Source organism: Muntiacus reevesi, chromosome 1, assembly GCF_963930625.1.
Source record: "Muntiacus reevesi chromosome 1, mMunRee1.1, whole genome shotgun sequence".
In the NCBI taxonomy this organism is placed as follows: Eukaryota; Metazoa; Chordata; class Mammalia; order Artiodactyla; family Cervidae; genus Muntiacus; species Muntiacus reevesi.
Genome location: NC_089249.1, coordinates 17567602 through 17591555, shown reverse-complemented (window position 1 = coordinate 17591555; position 23954 = coordinate 17567602). Strand labels below are relative to the sequence as shown.

General features: G+C 49.0%; 1 protein-coding gene across 8 annotated transcripts in view; it reads left to right on the top strand.

Moving 5' to 3' along the window:
* The window catches only part of LARGE1 (LARGE xylosyl- and glucuronyltransferase 1), a 589892-nt gene that overhangs the window by 535666 nt on the left and 30272 nt on the right, over window positions 1-23954 (top strand). For all 8 annotated transcript variants that reach the window (XR_010663630.1, XR_010663631.1, XM_065938554.1 and 5 more), the window contains 2 exons: window positions 11899-12062; window positions 21791-22069. Coding sequence is in view for 6 of the 8 variants with exons in the window: in XM_065938554.1 (XP_065794626.1) it covers window positions 11899-12062; window positions 21791-22069 (443 nt within the window). In the remaining 2 variants the exon portion in view is untranslated. The remainder of the gene's footprint in view (window positions 1-11898; window positions 12063-21790; window positions 22070-23954) is intronic.

Sequence of the window (23954 nt, the reverse complement as noted above, 5' to 3'; positions counted from 1 at the left end):
GGTAAAGAATCCACCTGCAATGCAGGAGACACAAGAGATGTGGGTTTGATCCCTGAGTCAGAAAGATCCCCTGAATGAGGAAAGGGCAACCTACTCTAGCATTCTTGCCTGGAAAATCCCATGGACAGGAGCCTGGTGGGCTACAGTTCAAAGGGTCACAAAGAGTCGGACACGACTGAGTGACTAAACATACACATATGGCAGTAAAGTTGGAAAAGGAAAAAAGAACAGCAGAGGAAGCGCATTCCAGGCAGATGAAGTTGCTGGCACGGATGTCCTGAGGCTGGGCGGGTTTGCTGTGAGGACCGGAAGGATGGACCGTGTGCCCAGGGGCTGATAGGAAAGGTGGAGAGCAGGAGATGCTGAGCAGCGGGGAAGCAGGAGGCAAGCTGGAAGGATGCTGGAAGTGGGTTAGAGAGTCAGGATTTTGTCTTACTACTGTTGTTTGTATTCTTGGATGTCAGGAGAATTCTTTGAGGCTCTAGGGCCGGGGCGGAGCGGGAAGCTCTGCCAGCATGTACCTACCTGGCCCTTTAGCAGGATGACCAGTAGCATGGCCTCCTGTCACTTACCCCCAGGTCACAGCATCATCCCCTCAATCTCCAGCCTTTCTCTAGTCACCCTCCACCAGCATCTGCCCTTCTTTTCCACTCACCAGAGAGGAAACAAACCCATTAAGCTCTTGACCTCCATCTCATACCCTGGGATGCCTTTAGAGGTCTCCACAAACACTGTGTTATTCTGGGTTTTCCTTCCGTTCTTTTCACTCAAGTCAGAATGTGTTATCATCATCAATATTTGAGTGCCCATTCAGCACTTTTCCCCCAAACATTAAATATAAACTGTTCTCCTGCTCCCTTTTTTTTTTTTTCCTCCACGGAAGAGGCTCAAATACAAAGCCTTGCAGGGTGATGTCATCCGTTAATCTCTGTAGGGGTGAGTTCCCGTGGCGTGCTGCTCAATGCCTTATGAAGTGGAACGGCCTTTAACAGACTCACCAGCCCTTCCTACACCAGTCTCCCCTGGTGGATCATCAGAGGGGAGAAATCTTCCGTGGTCCTTCTTGGAATCTGTGGCTGCATTTACTTGGTGCATAAGCACTTAAGAGAGCTGGCCACCCGCCAGGTGCCATGCAGGGCACCACGGTTGAAATCAGAGGCTGCTCCAGGCCCTGGAGATGGTGCTCACCACGGGACAGGGTCAGAGATGGTCAGAGGACAGTCTGCCCGGGTGCGGGGAGAGCAGCCTTCTCTAAGGCTCACCCCAGCCGTCCCCCCAAAAAACTCTCCCCTTGACACTGAGCCCACACCCCCCACCTTTGTGTTCCATCCAACATCCCAAGGCCTTTGCACTTTCTTCTCCAGTCCTGGCACACCCGGCCTGTCCCAACCTCAGGTAGCCCTTTATATCACTCTCTGTGAGGTGCCCTATTTTCTTTTCATCGGCACACACATGCTGTCCACAATTATTTCATTCATGTCATTTTCCCCCTATTTTTTCCCCCAAGTATAAGCCTGTTAGAGACTCTGCCTGTACCATTCACCTCTGGGGTGCCCGCCCCTAGCATAGCAGCAGGCACATAATAAATATTTACAAAAAGAGCAGAATGAAGGACCAGACGTGAAGAGCCAAGAAGTAGAGAGTTCGCAAAGAACATGCTGATGGTTTCTCTACTGGAGCAGAGGCATATCGGCAGAAGGGCAGAGAATGCAGCTGACCCTTGCAGGGCCGTAGCTATGCTTGGGCATTTAAATTTAATCCTGTTGGCCGTGAAGAGTCACCAGAGGGCTTTAGACATGGTCAAGTTTACATCTGAGAAAAATTGCTCTGTGTGGAGAACAGAATGGAAGGGTCTAGACGAGAGGCAGGGAGCCTGCTTAGAGGCCATTGCTGCGCCCCAGGCAGAAAAGATGGTGGTGGGGCTCTGGGCGCAGGCAGCAGCAGTGGGGACGAGAGGACAGATGGATGTTTTGTGGGTACTGAAAACAGGGGAGCAAGTGCAGCCAGTACCCATAAACCGAGATGGCAGGTCCCAGTGTCCTGCTTCAGTCAGCCGCCTCCGGCCCAGCCAGCTCAGAGTGAGGAGGGCTAGAGCAGGAGTCTGTAACACACAGCCTGGAACCACATCCCTGCACCCTGGGCCCTCGCCGCCTGCCCAGTGTTATCTGCAAGCACTGCCAGAGGGAAAGGGTAAGACCTTGGATCCGGCCCAAAGCCGACAGCTCTCCGTTCTGGGAAGAGGTCGCTGGAGCCGTGAGAAGTGTACTGATAGTGGTCCTCTTACAGAGAGGAAGTCAGGGACCTCTCCACTGAACTGCGGATCCCAGATGGGAAAGGGCTCCGGTGGCAGGCGCCAAGTCTCAAGACACGTTCATCCAGTCGGCAGATAATCACTCAAACAGTTCCCAGCCACAGGGCCGTGATCTGGGGCAGCAGTGCAGATCGAAGCCCGACTCTCACAGTGCTTGTCTAGTGACGGGTGCGGACAGGCAGGAGGTTGTCATCAGTGTGAGACGTGCCGGGACAGTGTGGTACTTTGAGAGCACAGAAGGAGAGAAGGTGCGTCAGGGAAGACTTCCTGGAGGAGGTGGGATTCAAAGGGTGAATAAGGAGGCATGAGAAGGTATGGAGGGTGGAGGGAGCAGCATGGGCCGTGGAGACCAGAGGTGAACAGGAGCATGGCACTCTCTGCCTCCAGCAAAGCCAACATGAGCACACAGGGACTGCACAAGTTCAATTTTGTGTTATTATTATTCCTTCATGGAGAACGTGATGATGATAAGCGGTCATTCCAGACCGCTCATTTCAGTAGACACAGGAACCTCGGAGAGGTCACATGGATGCTCTGAGCCTCGGGTTCATCATCTGATCAGTAACTGCAGACAATGATGCCTTTGCCATAGTGTCTCACAGATAATTTGTGTTAAATCACCAGTAATAGGACTCAGCACCCAGAACACAATATTCATTGAGATGGGGTTTTTACAAACCGCCTGCCTGATCGTAATCTGTTGTTACACAAATGGGTTTGGGGTTTTTAAGATTTTTTTTTTTTTCTAGAAAGGCCTAGTAGAGAGGTGGACCTACACCTCTGTGTATACAGCATGGGCGGGGACTGTCACATTTGCTCTGGTTCAAACAAACCCAGGTAGATTTCCCTGCAATTAGGAGAATTTGGGTAGGAAGGAAGAAGCCATTTGATTGGTCTTGGTGCCAGAAAGAGAGAGGGAAAGAGACAGGAAAAAGGAGAAGTAGCAGGGAAGGAGCATAAACGCAGGAAGTTGGGGGTTCAGCCCTTCAGTAAGCAGCAGACCTCCTCTTCCAGCCTCTGAGGTACTTGCTCCAAAGCAAGATGGTTTTGTTTGGAAGAGCTTGGGCTCCCCGTGTGGTGTAGAATGACAGTAGCTAATGGGACACAGTCACTCCTGTCCCGTAGTTTGTCTGGGCATCTCTTCCTGGAACCAGTAAATTAATCTGTGTAATGCAATAAGCATTTACTTGGCCTTAGTTACTATAATTTGATTGAAGTCACAATGGAGGCTAGAATTTTACATATTAGCATTTCTCTCCCCTTTCCTCAGCAACCCAGCCCCTCAAGCATAGCCAAGAAACCCTGGGACTCCTCAGAATACAGCTGGATAATCATGGATATTCTCCACCCCCTAATCCATGCAAAAATCCTTCTACAGCATCCCTAACAGGCTCGCATCTGGCTTCTGCTGGAATCTTCCCAAAGACAGGGAGCCTACCATCTCCAACAGCTTACTGCACTGTTAGAAAGCTCCAGATGCTAACCCATTCTTCCTCATGTTGAGTTGAAATCCCCGCTTCTGGAAATAATCCATTAATCTGAGTGCTGTCCTTTGGAGCAGTGAAAAATAAGGACACCCCCTGTGGTCCCCAACAGCTGGGCAGGTAGTGTTGCTTCCGTACAGTGTGTTGTCCAGAAACACGTAACTCTCTCGCAGGCAGTGTATTTATAGCAGGCTGCTTTTATCATCAAGAGTGCCTTGCTCCACCTCAGGGATTTTTTTCCAGATAAAAGAAGGTCACGTTTATAAATGCAAGGCCATTAAAATATATATTGTTACAGGTGTTTTATACTTTCCAATTTGGATGGGAATCTTGCTTAAAGTACATGCCCTTCCTTAGTAACCAAAGTGTACCAAACTCAATTTATAATTTGCAATGGCTAAGGTTGCACTGAGTAGGCTGAAGGGGCAGGAATTGGCCAGAGGAGGGAAGATGCTGTTTATCCTGGCAGGAATTGGCCCCAGACTGTTTGCTGCTTGTTCTGCAGATTTCATTCTGACAGCTGTCACTTTCAGTTCATCAGCTTCAGAATAGCCCTTTCTGGGCTCACCACCCTGTGCATCCTTTCTCTGGCAGCCAAAAAAAAAAAAAACGGAAATCCAGTAGTCAAAGTCAATGGTAAAAGAATTATCCACTGTCATGTTAGAAGTTAAATTATGAAACATAACATCCAAGGAGTGAAAAAAAAAGAAGAAGACCAGACATCACTGAGTTTTCACATTTATGTGTAATTGTAAGTCGATAGACAGTGTTAGCAAACAGAGTTTTCTCTTATTTCTTTCTTTATTTTGGCTTTGCTGGGTCTCCGCTGCTGCTTGGACTTTTCCCTAGTTGCACTGATCTGGGGCTACCCTCTAGCTGCAGCATGCAGGCTTCTCACTGCAGTGGCTTTCCTTGTGTGGAGCTCAGGCCCTAGGACATGCGGGCTTTAGTAGTTGTGGCACATGGGCTCTGTAGATTCGGCTCCTGGGCTCTGGAGTACAGGCTCAGTAGTTGTGCACAGGCTTAGTTGCTCCAAGTCATGTGGGATCTTCCCTGACTGGGGCTCAAACCTGTGTCTCCTGCATTAGCAGGCAGATTCTTTACTACTGAGCCACCTGGGAAGCCCCCAACTTAAGTTTTCTTATCCCATGCCCACAGCAGACATCACTAATTGATGACCTCACTCAGCCATCTGGGGTCAGCCCCAGACTCAGAATCCTCCCCAAGACAGCACACCAGTGAACCAGTAACAGTTTCCCAGTGGTGACACGGGAGATGCCGAAGCCAACGGGGGCATCCATGCCCTAGGCCTTAGTCATTGTGTTCTCTCCTGCATTGGAAGAGCTCTCTGTGCTGCTCAGAGAGCTTTCTCTGTTTCTTCTGGCCTTTGACAATTGGAGATTTCCTGCAGAGAAAGCAAAGAGGAAATGCAACTTTCTTCTTCACCACAATCAAGGGAGGACGGCATTAACAAGTCATATTTCACAGATGAGAACGCTCAGAGGAGATGAGTTACATGCTCAAAGTCAAGCAACTCCTACATGGTGGGGCCATTATTGGAAACCAGGTTGCCTGACTTTGAAGCCATGCTTCTCATGTGAATGTAGATCCCTATTTAAAATTAACAGAAGATGGACTGCCCTAGTGGCCCCTGGTGCCTAAGACCCTGTGCTTCCACTGCAGAGGACATGAGTTCAATCCCTATTTGGGGAAGTTCCGCATGCCACGTGACGTGGCAAAAAAATATATATTGTTGTAGTTTAGTCACGAAGTCATGTCAGACTCTTTTGCAGCCCCATGGACTGTAGTCTGCCAGGCTCCTCTGCTCATAGAATTTCCCAGGCAAGAATACTGGAGTGGGCTGGCTGCCCTTTCCTTCTCCAGGGGATCTTCCTGACTCAGGGATCAAACCTGCAACTCCTGCTTGGCATGCAGGTTCTTTACCACCTAGCCTCCAGGGAAGCCCCAGAAAGACACACATAATAAACATAAGAGGAACTACAAGTCATTCAGTGATTCTCCTAGCGGCTTTTAGTTTGTATCATTTTTCTTACTCTTTTATGAGCCTGCAAGGTGTTTATTATTAGCATTACTTTTTAGAGGAGAAAAAGGAGGCTCAGAGAATGGAATTCAGAGAGAGGATAGGTTGGCAGCAGCTCTGGAGTTGGTGTCAAGCTGAGTGGTCATTTTACAACCACTGAACGCACTCCCCAATCTGAAGTTGTCATACCTACCCACCCCGACCCCCGCACCCAGTCTCCCAGAGCTCTGGCTTCTCATTTTCGCTGCAGCTCTTATCACCAATCAATGATTATATTCTGGACTTATTTTTTTGTTTTGGTTATATCTCTCCAACTAGGATGTAAGCTCTGGGATCGCGGGACTGTTTATCTGTTTCATTCATCAGTATATCTTTATGCCTATAAAAGACTGCCTGGTATGTGCTTGATAAATTTCGTCAAACAGATTAACTATTACAAGTCCTTCCCTTAAAGTATCTGTGGTGCTCTGGAAAGATCCCTGTACTTAAAAATCAGAAAACCTGGCCCTAGGACTAGACCTGTGCCTTCGAACGTAACTCTTGCCTTCCATGAGCTTTAGTTTTCTCACTTATAAAATGGTCATTCAACAAGCCGAGCCCAGGCTGGGATGAGGGCTCAAGGGGATAAGGTGTGAGCAGGGCTGCAGGGTGCAGGAGGTCTCATTACTAGTGTTGACCAGAAATCTTATCCTGGACACCGTCCCTTCCAGCTGCTCTGAGATCTCTGCCTCATTGCTGAAATGAGGGCTTCCAAGTTCAATGCCCTCATGCTACAAGGGTGATAGGCTGCCTGCAGGGTCACATACCCAGATGCTGAGCTCACTAAGAAGGAAAGAAAACGGCAACACCATGGTTTAATGAGAAGTTAAAAATAAGACACATGTAAACAGATCCTACAAACCCTTTACGGCATCACTGCACGGCAGTTCCAGGGAACAGATGGCGCTGTAGAAACAGCTGTATCCCCGAGAAACCCCAGAGAAACCCCAGAGTGCATCATTGCTCTCACAGGCGAGCCGCGTGTCACCAGCTCCTTCATCACGCAGTGGGCAGCGGAACCGAGAGTGGATGGCACCCAGAGTCCCATGACAGGTTGCCCAAGGCCGGCCTCCCGTGACCCTCCTTGGCATGTTAAATCTCAGAGCTGAAGCATCCCAGTGTTTGCCTAGGTGCCCAGGAGAGGGGATGAAGAAGGAGCCCAGGGTCCAGAGACTCACAGGGTCTGTCTGGGCCACAGGCACACACCCCTCCTTCACACCCCTGGGCTCTGATCTATCCAAACGTCATCTGTCCAAACCAGCCAGGTGCTTGACTCTCCCACATCTTTGTCACAGACCTCTGCCTACTTTTACTTTTGCCCTAACTGGCTCCTTGCATGAAACATAAGAGGAAAGCTCTGGATCAACATTGCCTCACGTAAAATGGTAGGAATACTCCCTATGGGATTTCAGGCCACTCAAACTCTGTGCCTCAGTTTTCTCATCTGTAAAATGGGAATCTGTAAAATGGGAATCAGACTGTATAAACAATTTCAATACAGACACTGGGGTTCATTCCACACTCCTAGCCTGGGGCTTGGCATAAAATAAGGGCCTATTAATTGTGTGGGATGTTCACATTAATAGTAATACCTGGGAAGGAGCAGACCATGCCATTTTCTTCTTTATTTTCTTAGAGTCTTAGTCAGTGCTAGGCAGACGTCTCTGAACCTTCACTGAATGGTCCTAAGCCCATGCCTCTCCATTCCTGTGAAAGAGAAAGTGGCCCATGGTTTGGTCTCCTTGGAAAACAGTATTTTGGGTTCTTGGAACTTTGATCATTAGTACACACAGCAGGCAACCAGTGAGCTGGTAATCTTTTTCTGCCTGTCCGCATGGTTTAATAAAACTTAACCACTTCATGGAAACCACAGGGAAGAATCGTGAATGAGGTTCCAAGAGATGTGTTAAGGGCCCCAGCTTTTCTGAGCACATCCGTGGTGCCTCAGTTTCCTCATCTGTCAACTGGGGGCAAGAGGGTAGCCCTCCTGGTCTCATACGCTTACTGGGAGGGACAGATGAAGAAATGGATATCAAGGCTGCTGAAAGTGTAAAGCAACACTCCCAAGTGTTATTTTATCCCGATGTTTCTACCCATTGTCCTAAGGCATCAGAAGGACACGTGTCACAAGAAGGGGTGGCCTTAGAGACTTCTGAATTGGTCTGTTGCACTGTCTTCATCACTTACTGACTCAAAGAGTTCAAGTAAGCATGTTAGTTAAGGGAACGCAATTACTTATCAAATGGGCTTGGGGGACTGGAAGTATATGACTCACACAAAGTCCAAGTGGGTGTTCCTAATTGGCAGGTGGCTCTTCTCCATGTTCAGGGTCCAGACTCCTCCCATCTTGTGGCTCTGCCCTCCACGGAGCATCCTCCACTAGGTGCTTCGCTTGTGCATGAGACAGTCAAAAATGGAGCCTGTAGTAGCCAGAATCTACCCACGTCTACTGACCTGAACTTGGCCACTTCTCTCAGCCTGAGCACCAAAGATCTCTGTCACCAAGGGGGACACATGATTCAGAACTCTACAGTCACTGAAACATCTACCATTAGACCCAGAGGTTGATGAACAAGGCACTGCAGTGACTTTATTACGTACAAGAACTTGGAGGAAATACTGCTAGTTGTGAATCTCAGCTGCTCTGTTCATTTACTGTGACCTTGACCAAATGGCCAAAACTTTCAGATGATGATCATCTTCGTCCGTAAAACAGGACTGCTCGTGGTCTCTGACCCATGTGAGTATTAATGAGGAAGTGCCTGCAGCGCTCTCAGCACTCACCTGGCCTGGTGAACACATGATCCTTGCAACCCAAAGTCTTTGTCCTGCTCTCGGGAGAAGTGACTTGCTCCAGGTCACATAGCAAATGAGGGTCAGAGAAGTCAGGCCTCATTGCCCACTGATCCCCATAATCTCTCCAGGTAGTTTTTCCTGACTTTGAGCAGAAGTTCAGAGGCCAGAGCCCCAGGACACACTTCCTATCCCTCTAGAGTCCGCAGGCATGACAGCCATCATCTCTGGCAGCTCAGGGGTCAGTCTAGGCCACTGTCCTTAAGGATGGGAAGAAATAAATGCAAACGGCTTAAAGGCCATTTTCCTTTGAGTCCAAATTTCCCTGTGCCTCAGCTGGCTACCCAAAGAAGCAATTTAGCAAATGCTTTTTATCTCAGAAGGGATCTGTCTTTTGTTTCTGCAACTTGCTGGTCGGGAATCCCCCTGCTCCCCACATGACTGGAGTGTGGAGTGGGGATAGCATTCAGACCCTGTTAATAAAAGCCACACCACCCTTGCCCTCCAGCTAAGCATCTCCCTGGAGATATTACCTGGATGTGAAGGAGACAGGTTTCAAGCTGCTCGAGTCTTCTCCTTGGGATCAGCCTGAAATCCCATCAGCCATGCAGTCAGCAGTGAGCAGTCCTAGATTAGAATTTGAAAAGGAACATAATGCAATCATAATATTTCTGAGGTATGTGTAGCACTCTACAGTTTACAAAGCTCTTGTACATGCATTAGCTCATTTGAGAAAATTGAAGGGAATTACTTAAGTACAAAAAGTATAACAAGGCCAATAAAATTCATCTGTGAATCCTCCACTCAGAAAAAAGCTTGTTAACATTGCAGTGGATTCCCTTTGGTCTGTTTCTGCCTGGGGTTGGCTGGTCTGTCTTTTCGCTGGGTTGTGATCATACTGCAAATGCATTTGTGTGGCTGCTCTGTTCACCGCAGCATGCTATCTTCCACCAGCACATTTGGCCTTCACATCCATCTCCCAGGAGAGAAGTAATTGTGTCGTGAGATGTCCCTGGTGTGAAAGGTCCGAGGGCTGGATTCACAGTCCAGACTGCTGCTCTCTAGCTCTAATTGGCAGGCGACACTTTCTGGGCCTCAGTTTTCTCCTTTGTAAAACAGAGATCTGTGCTGAAAACAAAGCGGCGCGTCTGATTTAGCTCTGCACCTGGCACAGAGGTGCAAAGCACCATGTTGATAATTAATATTAAAACTCAAGGAAGGCACTGGTTGGTACAGAGTCCCAGACTCTAGTGTATGTCTGATGTCATATCCTCTGGGCTCTCCACAGCCCCCTGTGTGACTGGTAAACAGCAATGTTATAGATCCTAGCCTTTAAGCATCGTGATGGTTAGGGGTGACCTTGGGAAGTGGCTGCCACTGAGCCACATCAGTACCATGCAGCTCCTAGTGGAGGAGGAGGCTACTTATCCCCCAGGACTGCTGGTAGACCCTCTTAGAAAGTGACTCTAGAAGCACTTTCATTGGCCACTGTTCCCCTTTCCCTTAGCTATGAGTGGCTATGAGTATATCCACTAGAGGCTTGCTGGGCATGCAGATCAGGGAGGAGTCCTGTAGGCCAGGAGACACTGAACTTAATCCTGCAGTCAGAAGGGGTCACCTGGCTCCTAGGGCCTTAGACAGAAGGAAAATTCTAGTTCCCAGCCTTATATCAGTTAGTTACCCTGTTGGTATAGGGGGAACTTTCAAATAGGCAAGTACATCAAATTGGTCTTGAGAAGCGGAGGAATATCCCTGACTACATCCTTTCTAAAGGTTAAAAATGTTCAAGATAACTGAGCATGTCTCATAGATCACTGGATCACAACTGATTACCCAAGTGGCCTTTGGGAATGTATGGGAGCATTTGGAGTTATGCTCAGTCATCTGGAGAATGCTATGATCATTTATCGGGCTGGGGCCCAGGAGGCTAGCCACCCTGTGTTGTGTGGGACAGACTCATGTAATGAAAGTGACACTACCTGTCATCTAGTGCTCAAAACCCATAAAACCTCAGTGGTGTACAGAGAGAAGCGTGAACAATGAGAAGTGCTCATGGAGGCAGCTCTGCTGACCTTGGCTGGGCTCGCTCACGTGACGGGCAGTTGGGGAGACTCCACTCTGTTCCATCTGTCTCCTCTCCTAGCAGGCCAGTCCAGGCATTTTCCCAAGGAGTATGCACTTCCTCTTCAACCTGATCCCTCAAGATTGGGACATCATTGCTTCCCCTCATACTGTTTGCCAAAGCAAGTCACAAGTCCAGCCAAGGAGGTTCAAGGATTGGGGAAATAATCTTTGCCTCTGTAGTAGGCAGCACCAAGAGTCACATGACAAAGGGCAGGGGGAAGTGAAGGAACCGGACCATTTAATGCAGTCAGCTGTCAGAGTACACATCTTGAGAAATAAGATCATAGTTTAACCCAGCAGTTCCCAACCTTTTTGGCACCACAGACTGGTTTTGTGGAGGACGATTTTTCCATGGACCGAGCAGGGGTTGGGGATGGTTTCAGGATGGTTCAAACACATTACATTTATTGTGTACTTTATTTCTAGTTGGATGCTAAGTTCCTCCTTTCCTGTCAGTGGGACAGCTAACTCTTCCACTAGTTGGTTAGGAAGGAGAATAGGAGAGCTAAGTGAAGAAGTCCTATCGGCAGGTTAATGAAGTAAAACATCTCAGAGTACCAGAAGAGAGGGAGAAAGAGAAAAGAGCAGGTACTGAGACTGATTGAACTTGGATGAAATTAAAGGAAGAAATTTTTTTGTATGGGATTGCTTTTCCTTTCCAGTACATGGTATAGAGTTTTAAGTCTGTAGCTCTAGAGAGAGAAGAGCATCGGGTCACACAAAGGTACTGTTCAGTTTGGTTTTCATTACTCTGTTCTTTGACAGTTACCACCTGTTGTTTGAAATTGTTGTGCTGGGTCATCAAGGAAAATGTTTTTTGTTTTGTATAAGGAGTTTGTGGTTGCTTATCCATTTGTCAGTGCTGCCACCATCACTCTCGGCTCAGAGGGTCTCATTCCTCAGATGATGAGGCAGCGGCCCTCTATCATCACCTCTTTGACATCAGATTATATTGCAGAAGAAAATGAAGACAGGACCCTGTCCTTCTCTGACCGGCCGATCAGCAAGGTCCAGCGGATAAGAAACTCAGGGAAGGACAGGGCATGACAGGCAGACCCCCTTGGGGATCCCCTTCTTGTTCCCAAGCCTTCTTTCCTACTTTTCAGCTCCAGAAGCAGCTCTCAGAACTGGACGAGGATGACTTGTGTTATGAGTTCCGGCGAGAGCGGTTCACCGTCCACCGAACCCACCTATACTTCCTGCACTATGAGTATGAGCCTGCTTCAGACAACACAGACGTCACCCTGGTCGCTCAGCTCTCCATGGACAGGTAGGTAGATGGACCCCGCTGCCCACACAGTCCCCTCACTGCTGCCCTTCACCTGGAGAAGGCAGAGATGGCCCCACCAGCTTGGAACATGGAAGCCTGATAACATAGGGCTTATGTCTCATCCCTTCTCCAGCAATGAAAACCAAGGGCTCCTGTATTTTGATGATGCTGGTTGTTTTTGAGGATGGAGGAAGAACTGATTCTAAAAAATAGAGCTCTAGTCAAATTACCTCAAGGAAAAGGGGAGGTGTATTAAAAGGAAACACCTGGACTGGACCCACAGTCGATGTTGGAAAGCAACCACTATTTCTTTTCTTACACATGTGTTGATGCAGGGATCATTCTTGGAGCCTTTATCAGGAACTACTGATGTGGTCCCTACCCTCATGTGGCTTACAGTCTATTGCACTGATTCTCAGCTTTAACTGGGGACAAATCAAATAACCAAAGGAGCTTTAGAAAAAAAAAAAATCATGGTCCAGCTCCATTGCAAACCAGTTAAGTAAGAATCTTTGTGAAGACCTTGCATCATTTTAGGTTTGCCATGTGCATCCGGTGTTGATAATATGGGACTAGTAAATAGTTAAGTCAAATAATTAACATTGTGATAAGTGCTTTGAAGGAACAGAGATCGATATTAACAATGTCAAGAGAGGGACCTTCTTTAGGTGGTATGATCAGGGGGAGGTCTTTGAAAGGAGGGGACACTTCTACAGAGACTTGAGGATAAGAAAAGGAGTCAGGCATAGTGGGGGGTGTGTGAAAGTGTTAGTCGCTCAGTCATGTCTGACTCTCTGTGACCCCATGGACTGTGGCCTGCCAGGCTCCTCTGTCCATGGGATTCTCCAGGCAAGAGTACTGAAGTGGGTAGCGATTCCCTTCTCCAAGGGGATCTTCCCAACCCAGGGATAGAACCTGGGTTTTCTGCACTGCAGGCGGATTCTTTATTGTGTGAGCCACCAAGGAAGCATGTGCATTGCCAAAAAAAAAAAAAAAAGTTTTCCAGGCAGATAAAACAGCAAGTGCAAAGGCCCTGTGGTTGGAAAAGCCTTGTGTATCCAGATACCCTGACAGAAGGCCAGTGTGGCTGAAGCATCACTTGAGAGGGACTTGAGATGGAAGCTGCATGAGGTTAAGATTGTAAACATTAGAAACTCATAAAATATTTGGATTTTATTCTAAGTGTGATGGGAATTTATTATAGAAATTTACACAGAGTTTTTACTTTGGTTTATGTTTTTGAAAACATCTCTGGCTGCCAGGAGGTGAGTGGATTCAAAGCCTTCCAGGGTTATGCAGTTTTTCATTTCTGGCTGTCCTGTGTGCTTCCTGCCCACCTCTGCTAGCCAGCTTCCTCTCCAATTTACACATGGTGTGCAAGTGGCTGCCCTGGCCCCAGCTTTCTCCATGTCATTCCCTCTCCACTCCCATAGTTAGGAAGGGAGTGTGATGGCCTCATTCTGTCTTTGAGCCACTTTGGAGATGCCTGTGGATATGATTTCATGGGGTGGTTTTAGGAGGAAATAAGTTCATGCCTTTAAAGTGCTGAGGACAGTACCTGGCACACTTAGTAAGTGTTCAATAAATGTCACTTGTGATTAGTCACAAGTGATTGGAGAATGAACAAAATGAAGAAGCAAGCACAGGGACACGAGATGGTTCACACAGTAAGCAGCCTGGGAGTCCCAGAGAGTGGGGGAACCTGGCCTCCAGGGGTATCTGGGAATGACGCGTGTTGACAGTAGCTGTGGAGGCGGTGAGTCCCACTGCTTCTTAGCAAATGACAACTTGTAGAATTAAATCGCTTCATGGCTAGTGGTTTCCTGGAGATGCACAGACTCCAGAACACCTGTGCAGAACTTGCTGGTCATCGTTCAGTTGCTAAGTCGTGTCCAATTCTTTGCAATCCCATGGACTGCAGCACACCAAGCTTCCCTGTCCTTCACTATCTCCCAGAGTTTGCTCAAACTCATGTCCACTGAGTTGGTGATGTTCTCTAACTATTTCACCCTCTGCCACCCTTTTCTACTTTTGTCTTCAGTCTTTCCCAGCATCAAGGTCTTTTCCAATGAGTCGACTCTTTGCATCAGGTGGCCACAGTATTGGAGCTGCAGCATCAGTCCTTCCAATGAATATTCAGGGTTGATTTCCTTACAGTCCAAGGGACTCGCAAGAGTCTTTTCTAGCACCACAATTTGAAGGCATCAGGTCTTCAGTGCTCAGCCTTCTTTATGGTCCAACTCTCACATCTGTACATGACTACTGGAAAAATCATAGCTTTGACTATACAGACCTTTGTCGACAAAGTGATGTCTCTGCTTTTTAATATGCTGTCTGGGTTTGTCATGGCTTTCCAAGGAGCAAGCATCTTTTAATTTCATGGTTGTTGTCACTGTCTATAGTGATTTCATAACAAGTAACAACAAAGATGGAATGAAACAAATGGGACGAAAAGGACAAGTACAGAGGTTCTGGCACCAGCCAAGTCCTTGACCTGCTGTGTCCTCTCAGGAAAGGTCTTTCTGTTCTCATGACCCCAGTTTTCTCGTCTCCAAAATTCATATGATCTCTCAGCAGATAATATGGAAGCATCTATTACTGTGTTGTGGCCAACTCTTGTAGGGCTGGGAATATATATATGACTCTATTCCGCCCTCACAGAATATGTAGTGAACTCAGGACTCAGATCATGTATTTGTTTTCTATTGTGGTTTAATCAGTCACCACAGATCTTGCAGCTTTAGAAACACACTTTTTTCTTATCTGACTGTGTCATGGATCAGAAGTCTGGATACATGTTAGCAGGTTCTCTGCTTGGGGTCTCAGGCCTGAAATCCAGGTGTTGACTGGACTGTAGTCTTACCTGGGAGTCAGGGTGCACTTCTAAGCTCATTCAGGTTTCGGCAGAACTCAGCTGTAGAACCAAGGTCCCCATTTCCTTGCTGGCTGTTAGTTGGGATCCTTCTGGGCTCCTAGAGGTCACCCTTAGGTCTTAGCTCTGTGGAGCAGCTTACTTCTTCAAAGCCAGTAGGAGAATCTCGCCAGTCTGTTATATACATAATCACAGCTGTACTATTCTATCGTATAGAATAGTACCAGGTTCTGCTCACACTCGAGGGAGGGGTGATCCACGACCATATACCAGGAGCTAGGGCAAGAGTCTTGGGGCCAGCTGAGAATTCAGGCTGCCACAGGCAGGGAACAGGTTTGACAACAGACGGGTGCTATGAGAACCCACGGGAGGAGCCCCTGCCCTGGCTGGGGCAGAGAATGGAAGGAATGGGGAATACCCCCAAGAGAGGTTCTGCCTACATTGAGCTGGAGGCTGAGTGGACTGACATTAGAAGCCTTGTAGGGAAAGGAGGAGCCCCCTGCGAGGAAGCAGGACCCCAGGCCCGCTGGGATGCACACAGTTAGGGCTTAGGTGCTCGGGTGAGGAAGAAGAGAGCAAATGATGTCAGCCAGGTGGGCATGGCTTGGGGAAACCAGGGTAGGTGGCCAACCCTTCCAGCGCAAACCTGCCAGGCTGCCAGTGAGGCTGCATGAAGGACTGACCTAGACCCATGTCCCAAGTCACCCCTGCCCTTCCTTACCAGTCTGGGTGCACACGCCCTCTCCCACCAAGCCCAACAGCAGGCTACCCGCCAGAACAGTCCACTCTTTGTGTTTATTTTTTCCTTCTTCTCTGTGTCATTTAAAATGAAAACAAAACCTAATCCTTGATCGTTGTACTGAACGATGGTCAGGCTTGGTCTTCTGTTCCAGGCAGCATAAGTATATCTCAGTCCCCCCAGAGGAAGCACATGAAGCTCAGATATTGTGATCTGCCCAGGTGAGTGAGTTCCAGGCGATCCCAGTTTCCCATCTTTCAGAGCATCCTGGTTTTCCTTGGTCACATTCACACCTTCTATTTGTACATTCAGTTTATCGCCAAGATATTCCCCATCAAGATCAGTAGCCAGTGGCCACCTGTGAACTCAGGAGAAAAATGTGAGGCTCTCTGGGAAAGCCCTGGGACATAATGATGTTCAGTTAGTGCCTGCCAGATCCAGAGATGCTGACCACAGCATCTGCACAGGGTAGGTATTTAGGAGAGGGAAAATGAAGTAGGGGGATAAAGGAGAGGAAGACGGGTTCAAGCTGCACTACAGACTAACCATATGAATTTAGACAAGTTATTTAGGCTGTTTGCGCCTCACTCTACTTACCTATGAAGTGACAATAATACCATTCACAGGTTACCATCTGCTTTATAAAGTAAGAGACTAGAAAGTACCCGGTGATCAGCAAATGTGCCACAAACACCAGCACAGTTCTCTCAGTGGTTTTTACCTTTATGCTGGCTATGGCATTTGCAACCTGGAATCCACAAACAATTAGAAGGGAAGGACTTCAGAGGCGGTCTAGTGGTTAAGAATCTGCACTTCCATTGCAGGGGGCACCGGTTCAATCCCTGGTTGGGGAACTAAGATCCTATATACATCATAAGTGCCCCCCCCCCCACAAAAGGAAAAACATTTAATTATTAACAACCCAAATCCATCCTTATGTATATACTTGTTATCAACGAAAGAATACAGACAGGACAGAGCCCCTCCTTCTGCGGGGCATCCTCCTGGCCTGAGCTGCAGGAGACCTGGCACCTGCCCTCACCACCCCCTTAAAGACAGGCCAGGCACCTCTCACCTCAGCTGCAAATACCAACCGCAGATGCCTTCCCTTCAAAGCACACGCATCCCCCAGCATGGCAGACGTGTGATTCCCCCCTAACGCATTGTGACAAGTACTGCTATTCCAGACAATACCTCACAGAACTCAAGGAATTCCACACCAAGCAAGAGACGCTTCGCGGGACATAATCAGAAATTATAAAGCAGTAGCACACAAGCTGATGAAGACGGCGGAAATGCCTCCTTCCACTCCACCCCACACATCCAATTACGATGCAGCGGGCTGACTGGTGCCTCTTGGATTGATTTTTAATTGAAGAAACATTTTGGGTATGTTTGTAAACCTTTGAGTCAGAAGGAGGCCCTACGTGAGTGCCACAACGAATTAGGGGAGCCGGCATGTGGGCTCCTGTGCCCGGCTCCCTCTAGAATTCCGCTCAGAAAGAATGAATGTCGCCTGCTGCACTGGTGGACCCGGCCACTCACTCCAGAGGGTGGTCAAAAGGACAGAGGGAGCTGGCCAGGAGGGATCCTGATTACAGCATCCCTCCCACCTGGCCGGGAGACGCTTGCTCTTCCCTGCTTCTTGAAGGAAGCCCTTGAAGTACCAACTGCAGTTCCAGGGACTCATGTGGCTGATGGGCCTGCTCTGTTTTCTGCAAGTGAGGGAAAGAGAACATGAGCTAAGCTAACGGGGTCCCATTCTTAAGTCCCATCGCAGCACAGCGTCTCTTGGGACCTTATTAGAGCACAGATACGCGGATCTCACCCCAGATCTGCCCAACAGGGATCTCTGCAGTGGGACCCAGGAATCTGTGTTGTAATAAGCCCTCCTAGGTGACCCTGAGCCTGCTGAAGCTTGGAAAGCATCATTCTAGAGAGTGAAAAGTACTCCTTTCACCATGTGACAGCCAGGGTGATCTTTATATATATATATATACACAGCAGGTCACATCATTAGAACTCCCTGATGCATTCTTATCGCCTTTAGAAGTCTTAGAGCTGCCCACCGAGACCTTGACGTCCCTGTATGACCTGACCCCTGACCATCCCCAAACACGTCTCTCCTTTTGCCCCTCTCGTGTCCATATGCCATCTACGCTGGTCCTGTTTATTCTTACTTGAGAACACACTAAATTCTGTATCCCAAGGGCTCCTCCCTCTTCTTGGAAAACTTTTCACCCAGGCTTTCTCAAGATCGAGACCAGTCTTTCTCCTTGTTCAGGGCTCACACTGACCTTTCCACTTGCCTTCACCCTGACTCTTCATCCTCTTTCCTCTTCTGTGGCCCATCTAGCCTCAATTCACTCTGATCTTATCTTGGTCTGCTTATTATCTTCTCTTCAGAAGTGCAATTGAAAACCTTGTCTTTCTCATTCATTCTGGGGCCCAGCACAATAGCTGCATGTTGTAGATGCTCAGTAGATATTTGCTGGAGGTATGCGTATTTGAAAGGCAGCAATCACAGGTGTCAAGTACCAAGCGTGGATGTGTGCTGTCTGTTCAGTCATGTCCAACTCTTTGCAACCCTGTGGACTATAGCCCACCAGGCTTCTCTGTCCATGGAATTCTCCAGGCAAGACTGGAGTGGGTTGCCATGCCCTGCTCCAAGGGATCTTCCCAACCCAAGGATCGAACCCACATCTCCTGCAGCTCCCACATTGCCGCGGATTCTTTACCACTGAGCCACCAGGGAAGCCCCCATGTGCCGAGTGCCTGCTGCATATCCAGTTCTGTGATAGACACGTGATGGTCAGGACTAAGGCTGTTCCCAGGCAGCGGTCACAGGGTTCCAGGAGCAACTCTGGGCAAGCCCCACCAAACAACCACTTTTCAAGGCCCCTACTTGTGTCACATTTGTTGATGTCCCATCGACCAAAGCACGTCCCATGGCCAGCCCAGAATCAGTGAGGGGGAGGGTAATAGCAAAGCATGTAGATAGAGGGGGAAGAGTTTATAGCCAGTTTGTCATTGACTAAGGTATTATTGTCCCCTGTATGCATGTGTGGAAATGGAAGCACAAACAACTATGGTCACTTGCCCAGAGACACTGACACAGGTCAGAGTTCAGACCTAGTTCTGCCTGAGCCCAGAACCCTCAGTTACCCGCTGGACCCCTCAGCCTGCCTTGCTCAGGGTACCAGATTGGAGCCATCTGCCTTGTAGGGAGCAGGTTCCCCATTCCAGCAGAGGCTGAGTGGCCATCTGCCTGGCTGCTCGGAATGACTGACATTCTAGAGTTCCTTCCAAGCCCAGTCTTCTGGATTTTGGACTCGGCCATCTCCCTGACACCCCCACAGACTGTCTGGGGCTCCCTGTCTCAGTAGGACCCCCTGGGGGTCCTCCCTAGGCATTCCTGAGCCTTTGCCCTCCTCTTCCCAGCATGAAGCGATGGGGGGCATGGCGGGGGAGGGGAGAGCAGGGGACAGAGCATCAGGATGGGTCCTGGTGTCAGCGTTTCCTCTCGTATGCTGCGTGCTCTTCAGCAAGTCAAGACCCTCCCTGAGGCTGAGCCCTTTCATCATAATGATGGTGTAATCAGACTGAAAATCTCAGAGGTTCTTTCCAATGGATGATACTGCAGTTGCAGAATTAATCTTTGTCTCTTGAAACCCTCTCCATTGGCCCAGGTCCTTGATATGCCAGATCCTTATCTTCCTACCTAAGAAAGACTCAGCACAAAACTCGGTGTCAACAAGAACTACACAGGGACAGACCTTAGGGAACAAGCGTGTTTGGGGGGAAACAACCAGGAGAAGGATGAAGAGGATGGGGGACCTCTGACCCCAAGAGAGACCAAGGAGGAAGAGGAGGAGGAGGGAATAAAGGGAAGCTGATGCCAAGCTTAGACCAGGTTCCAGTTTGGGGAGACAGGTGATGGGGACATGTTTCTCAGCCAAACCCAGTTCATGTTGAGTAGTGGTCTGGATCCCGGGCGCTGGAGTCAGACCTGGGTGTGTGGATCCAGCCTGTCTACCTTGTAGCTATGTGACTTGAAAGAAATCGCTTCTCCTGGAGCGTCCTCCCCTGTAACACAGTGATGAGACTCTGCACTGTGTTTATAGCATTACTGTGAGTCTTAAAAGTGCTAACAGCCCAAATGTGGCTGGCATGCCGTAAACAACAGCTATGTGGTAGAGATTTATTGTATCATGATCACATTCTCTCTATTATCATCATCATGATGAACCTCGGTTTATCTATCTGCCTGTTGCTCAGATCCCAGCAGGGAGCTTGGTTTTAAGGGACAAGAGAGATTGGAGCTGGTGGCAGGAAGACAGGAAGTGGCCATGCCATCACTTGTTTTCAGTCACTGAGGTTTTCTGGAACCTCTGGCGCTGATTCCTGTAGAGTCCACGTGGATGTGACGTTTGTCACATTAGCAGCACCTTTCTCCTGAAAACCCTAAGTATTTTGTGTCTCTGTCCTCACTCTAAACTCTTTGCTGAGGGGGGAAGACAAACTGAATCAGGCAGGGCTTGCTCCCTGCTTAGAAAACTCAGACACAAAATCCAAAAGCAGGTCAGTGGGAGAGTCCCCAGCCAAAGTTGGCCTCTCTTCACACTCAGTCATGCCTCCTGCATCCCATCCCCTTTAGCAGTTCTGACATCCACATGGATGCAGAAATTATCCTTGCCCTTTACTCCCCAAATTTCAAAGGCTTTGTATAAACAGTTCTGTCATCCAATTGCAGAGTCTGAGATGCAGGTGGGATCATTCAAACTCCCAGGTCTCAGAGCCCTGCAGAGACCAGGGGCCTTGTAGCAGAGGCAGGACACAAATTTCAGTGAAATCAAGCACTGTGGAGAATATAGTGCCTCTTTCAAAACTGGCTGTGGTCAATTTGATTAACAAGTGCTATAAAGTATGAGAAATGGAGGGCATTTTACCCCATGAATACCTTAATCCTCCTTAGTGAAAGAGGAAGCAAATCCAGGCAATACCAATTCACAGAATTACTGAGAGGAAACTGAAAGTCCGTCAGGAAAGCCATTGACACAAGATAGGTGTGCCCATTTTCTTTTGTTTAGAAGCATGGAAATGCATGGAATCTATTTCCTGGTAATTGTCCAGATAAAGTGAGCATTCTGATTCTGTACCTCTTGCTGAGTAGGGGGAAAAAAACTGAAATAGGCTTTTGCTGTTTTTTTAACCGTAGATTTTATGTAGCAGGCACTTCTAATGCTTCTGGGGGGAAAATACTTTTTTTCTAGATGTCTCTTCAAACATTTTTGCAGATCCCTCTTGGTTGGGAGCACCTTTTGTTTTTTATCTGGGCTCCATTCCCCCGGAGCAGTAAGGGCTCTGAAAAATGAAGACAGCATCACCCCAGGCTCACTTTTGTCTCCAGCATTCACATGTTTTGTTTTTTTTTCCTTCCCTTTGCCAGTGTTTTCTTTTCACTGTCTTCAAAGTCCTGTCCAGGTACCAGTGCACACAGTCCAGGTCCAACACTAAAGCTGAATGGACACCCGGAGCCTCAATTCCTTCATCAGGAGAATGGGGGGAATGGCAGATGAGGGGCACAGGGTCTGGGAAGTGCCTGGTGCATAGTGATGAGTCGGTCACTGTGGTTATTATCACTCTTATTATTACAGCTTGTTTTCATGCTCCTTGTACCTCACGGCCTCCCTTTGGCCAAGCCTCCTATGCTGGTCGCTGCTTCAGGAGAGTAGTGACACTGCTGTCTACCTTTGCTGAGCGAGAGAGGGAGGTGGGGAGTTTTAAGCTGGAAAGGGTTCTTTACATCATTCCATGTACTTTTCCCCACCCACTATTGAAAAGAGGAGCCTGAAAAGGCTTATAGTGAAATGTGACTCTCTCCATGTCACCTGTCTGGTTGTAAGCCGAGTGTTTTGTGCCCGTTCTATAGATAAAGGAACAGAGGTTTGGTGATTGGCCCCGGTCACACAGTGTTTAACTAATGCTTAGAGCAGGGGTCTGGATTCGGCACCAGCGCCAGGCTGGCGGACGATGCGCAGGTACGCAGATAATGGTTGGTTACGCCGGTGAGGCCCGCGCATGCGCAGGTGCGTCAGGTGTCCTTTCCTCTTGCAGGCTCCAGATGCTGGAGGCCATCTGCAAGCACTGGGAGGGGCCCGTCAGCCTGGCGCTCTACCTGTCGGACGCCGAGGCCCAGCAGTTCCTCCGCTACGCACAGGGCTCCGAGGTGCTCATGGGCCGCCACAACGTGGCCTACCACATCGTGTACAAGGAGGGCCAGTTCTACCCCGTGAACCTGCTGCGCAACGTGGCCATGAAGCACGTGGGCACGCCCTACATGTTCCTGTCCGACATCGACTTCCTGCCCATGTACGGACTCTATGAGTACCTCAGGTGAGCACGCGCGGGGTGCAGGCTCCAACGCCCCCTCTCTGAATGGGGCGGCTGGAACCCAGAAGGGGACGGGAACTACCTAAATCCACCCAGGGATATGGCCCCTGACTGCCGGGTTTGGAGGGGCCCCACGGCTACCCAGGGCCTTCATTTTTCTGACTATTGGCTTGAAATCCCAGTTTACCTCATGAAATGTTCGAGGCAGAGCTTGGTCTAGAAAGCATCTCTTGTCTCCCAGTCTAATGCTCTGTCTATAGCTTTCATGAAAACATCCCTCTTCTAATTTTGGATCAGACAGCCTTCATCTAAGCATTCTAGTAAGATCACTGCTTATTCTGTAAAACAAATCAAAGTGGTGGTGATGGCTAACATGTATTGAAGTGCTCGCTGAGTGCCTGGCACAGTTCTGAATGCCTGACAAGTGGGATTTCATTCCCTCCCCTTGCAATCCTTGCCACAGGTACTGTTATTAATCTTTGTTTCCCCAGTGGGAGACTGAAGGGCTGCATACCTACGAAAGTGGGAGCTGAGGGCAGCCGGCCTAACCCCAGGGCCGTGTACTGATCATTGCTGCTGGCTTGGCAGCTGGGACTCCCTTTCAGCCCTCCTAACGTGGAGGGCAGGGATCCAGCAGCTGGAGAAAGCTCTCGACTTGTGAGAGGCATAGATGGCTGTGTGGGGGGTAGCATTTGTTGTGGAATAACAAACCATCTGAAGCAGAAGGGACTGTAGAATCTACCTAGCCTGAAAGTCCCCAAGCACGCAAACTGAAGTCACAACATGTAACTGGTCCAAGTTTGCTTTAACCCTTTATCCCTGTCATATGTCAGCGTGAGTCACCTCTGCTCCTGAGTGCCCTCCTGACCCAGGTACCATGAGGGGTGGTTTGCATATATTGTCCTACTGGATCCATACGTCAAGTTTAAAAGGCAGGCATGGTGACACTCTCCCTGTTATTGTGAACAGGGAGGCTCGGGGAGGCAAGGTAACCTGCTCAGGTACGCCTGGGCTGCGTCAGGATTTGAGCCATCATCTTTCGGACCCCAGCTCTACAGCCTGTCTGCTTCATGGTTGTCTGGCTGCTCTGTGGCTACCCACTGTGCCTGGCAGAGCAGGATCAGGATTCTTTCTCGCCTGGTCTCTGGCCCTCCCCACTTCCCTCCGCCGTGTGTCTCTCAGTCTTACAGTCTTAAAAGAACTCCCACAAGAGTCTTTAACGCTTTGGTCCTGAAGCCAGAGTATGTGTTTGATGTGCGCACACCCGTCCCACCCCACCCCCAACCCCTGCCCTGCTCTCGAGAGCAGGGGAAGGCAGTCGGTGCTCCCTGTCCACTTTCTGAATTGAGTTTCCATCCAGGCTTATCTTGGGATGTTTCTGCCTGCTGAGCAGGTGGAATCCCTTCCAGCCTGTCTCGGTTAAGAATCGCAGATGAGTGACCTCAAGGCAACACACCCCTCAGTCAGGCAGGATGGGAGGTGTCTTCTCAGAACACATGGGCAGTGACACTGAGCACCCTGAACCCAGGACCCTGCCGGGGCTTCAGGAATGGAGCTGTCCTCCGGCTCCAGCTGGGCCTTGGGATCTCGGGTGTGTGGAGTGAGGGCGCCCCCGCGTGGCAAGACCGCACTTTCAGCCCCTGATTCTTGTGAGACCTCAGTTGCTTGCAGGTTGGTGACAGAGTAGACTCTGGGTGCATTGGGTAGGGTTTCCAAGTGAACAGATGGTTGGGGGGGAGAGCTGACCTCCCACCTGCCAGAGAGAGGCTTCGGGACTGGACCATAGCCCACCCTGCACCCTCTGGGACTCTTGTGCAGGAGCACCTGTGGAGACCTCCTTCCAGTTAGTTGAACTTGGCCCCGTCTTAAAACTCAGGTCTCTGCTCTC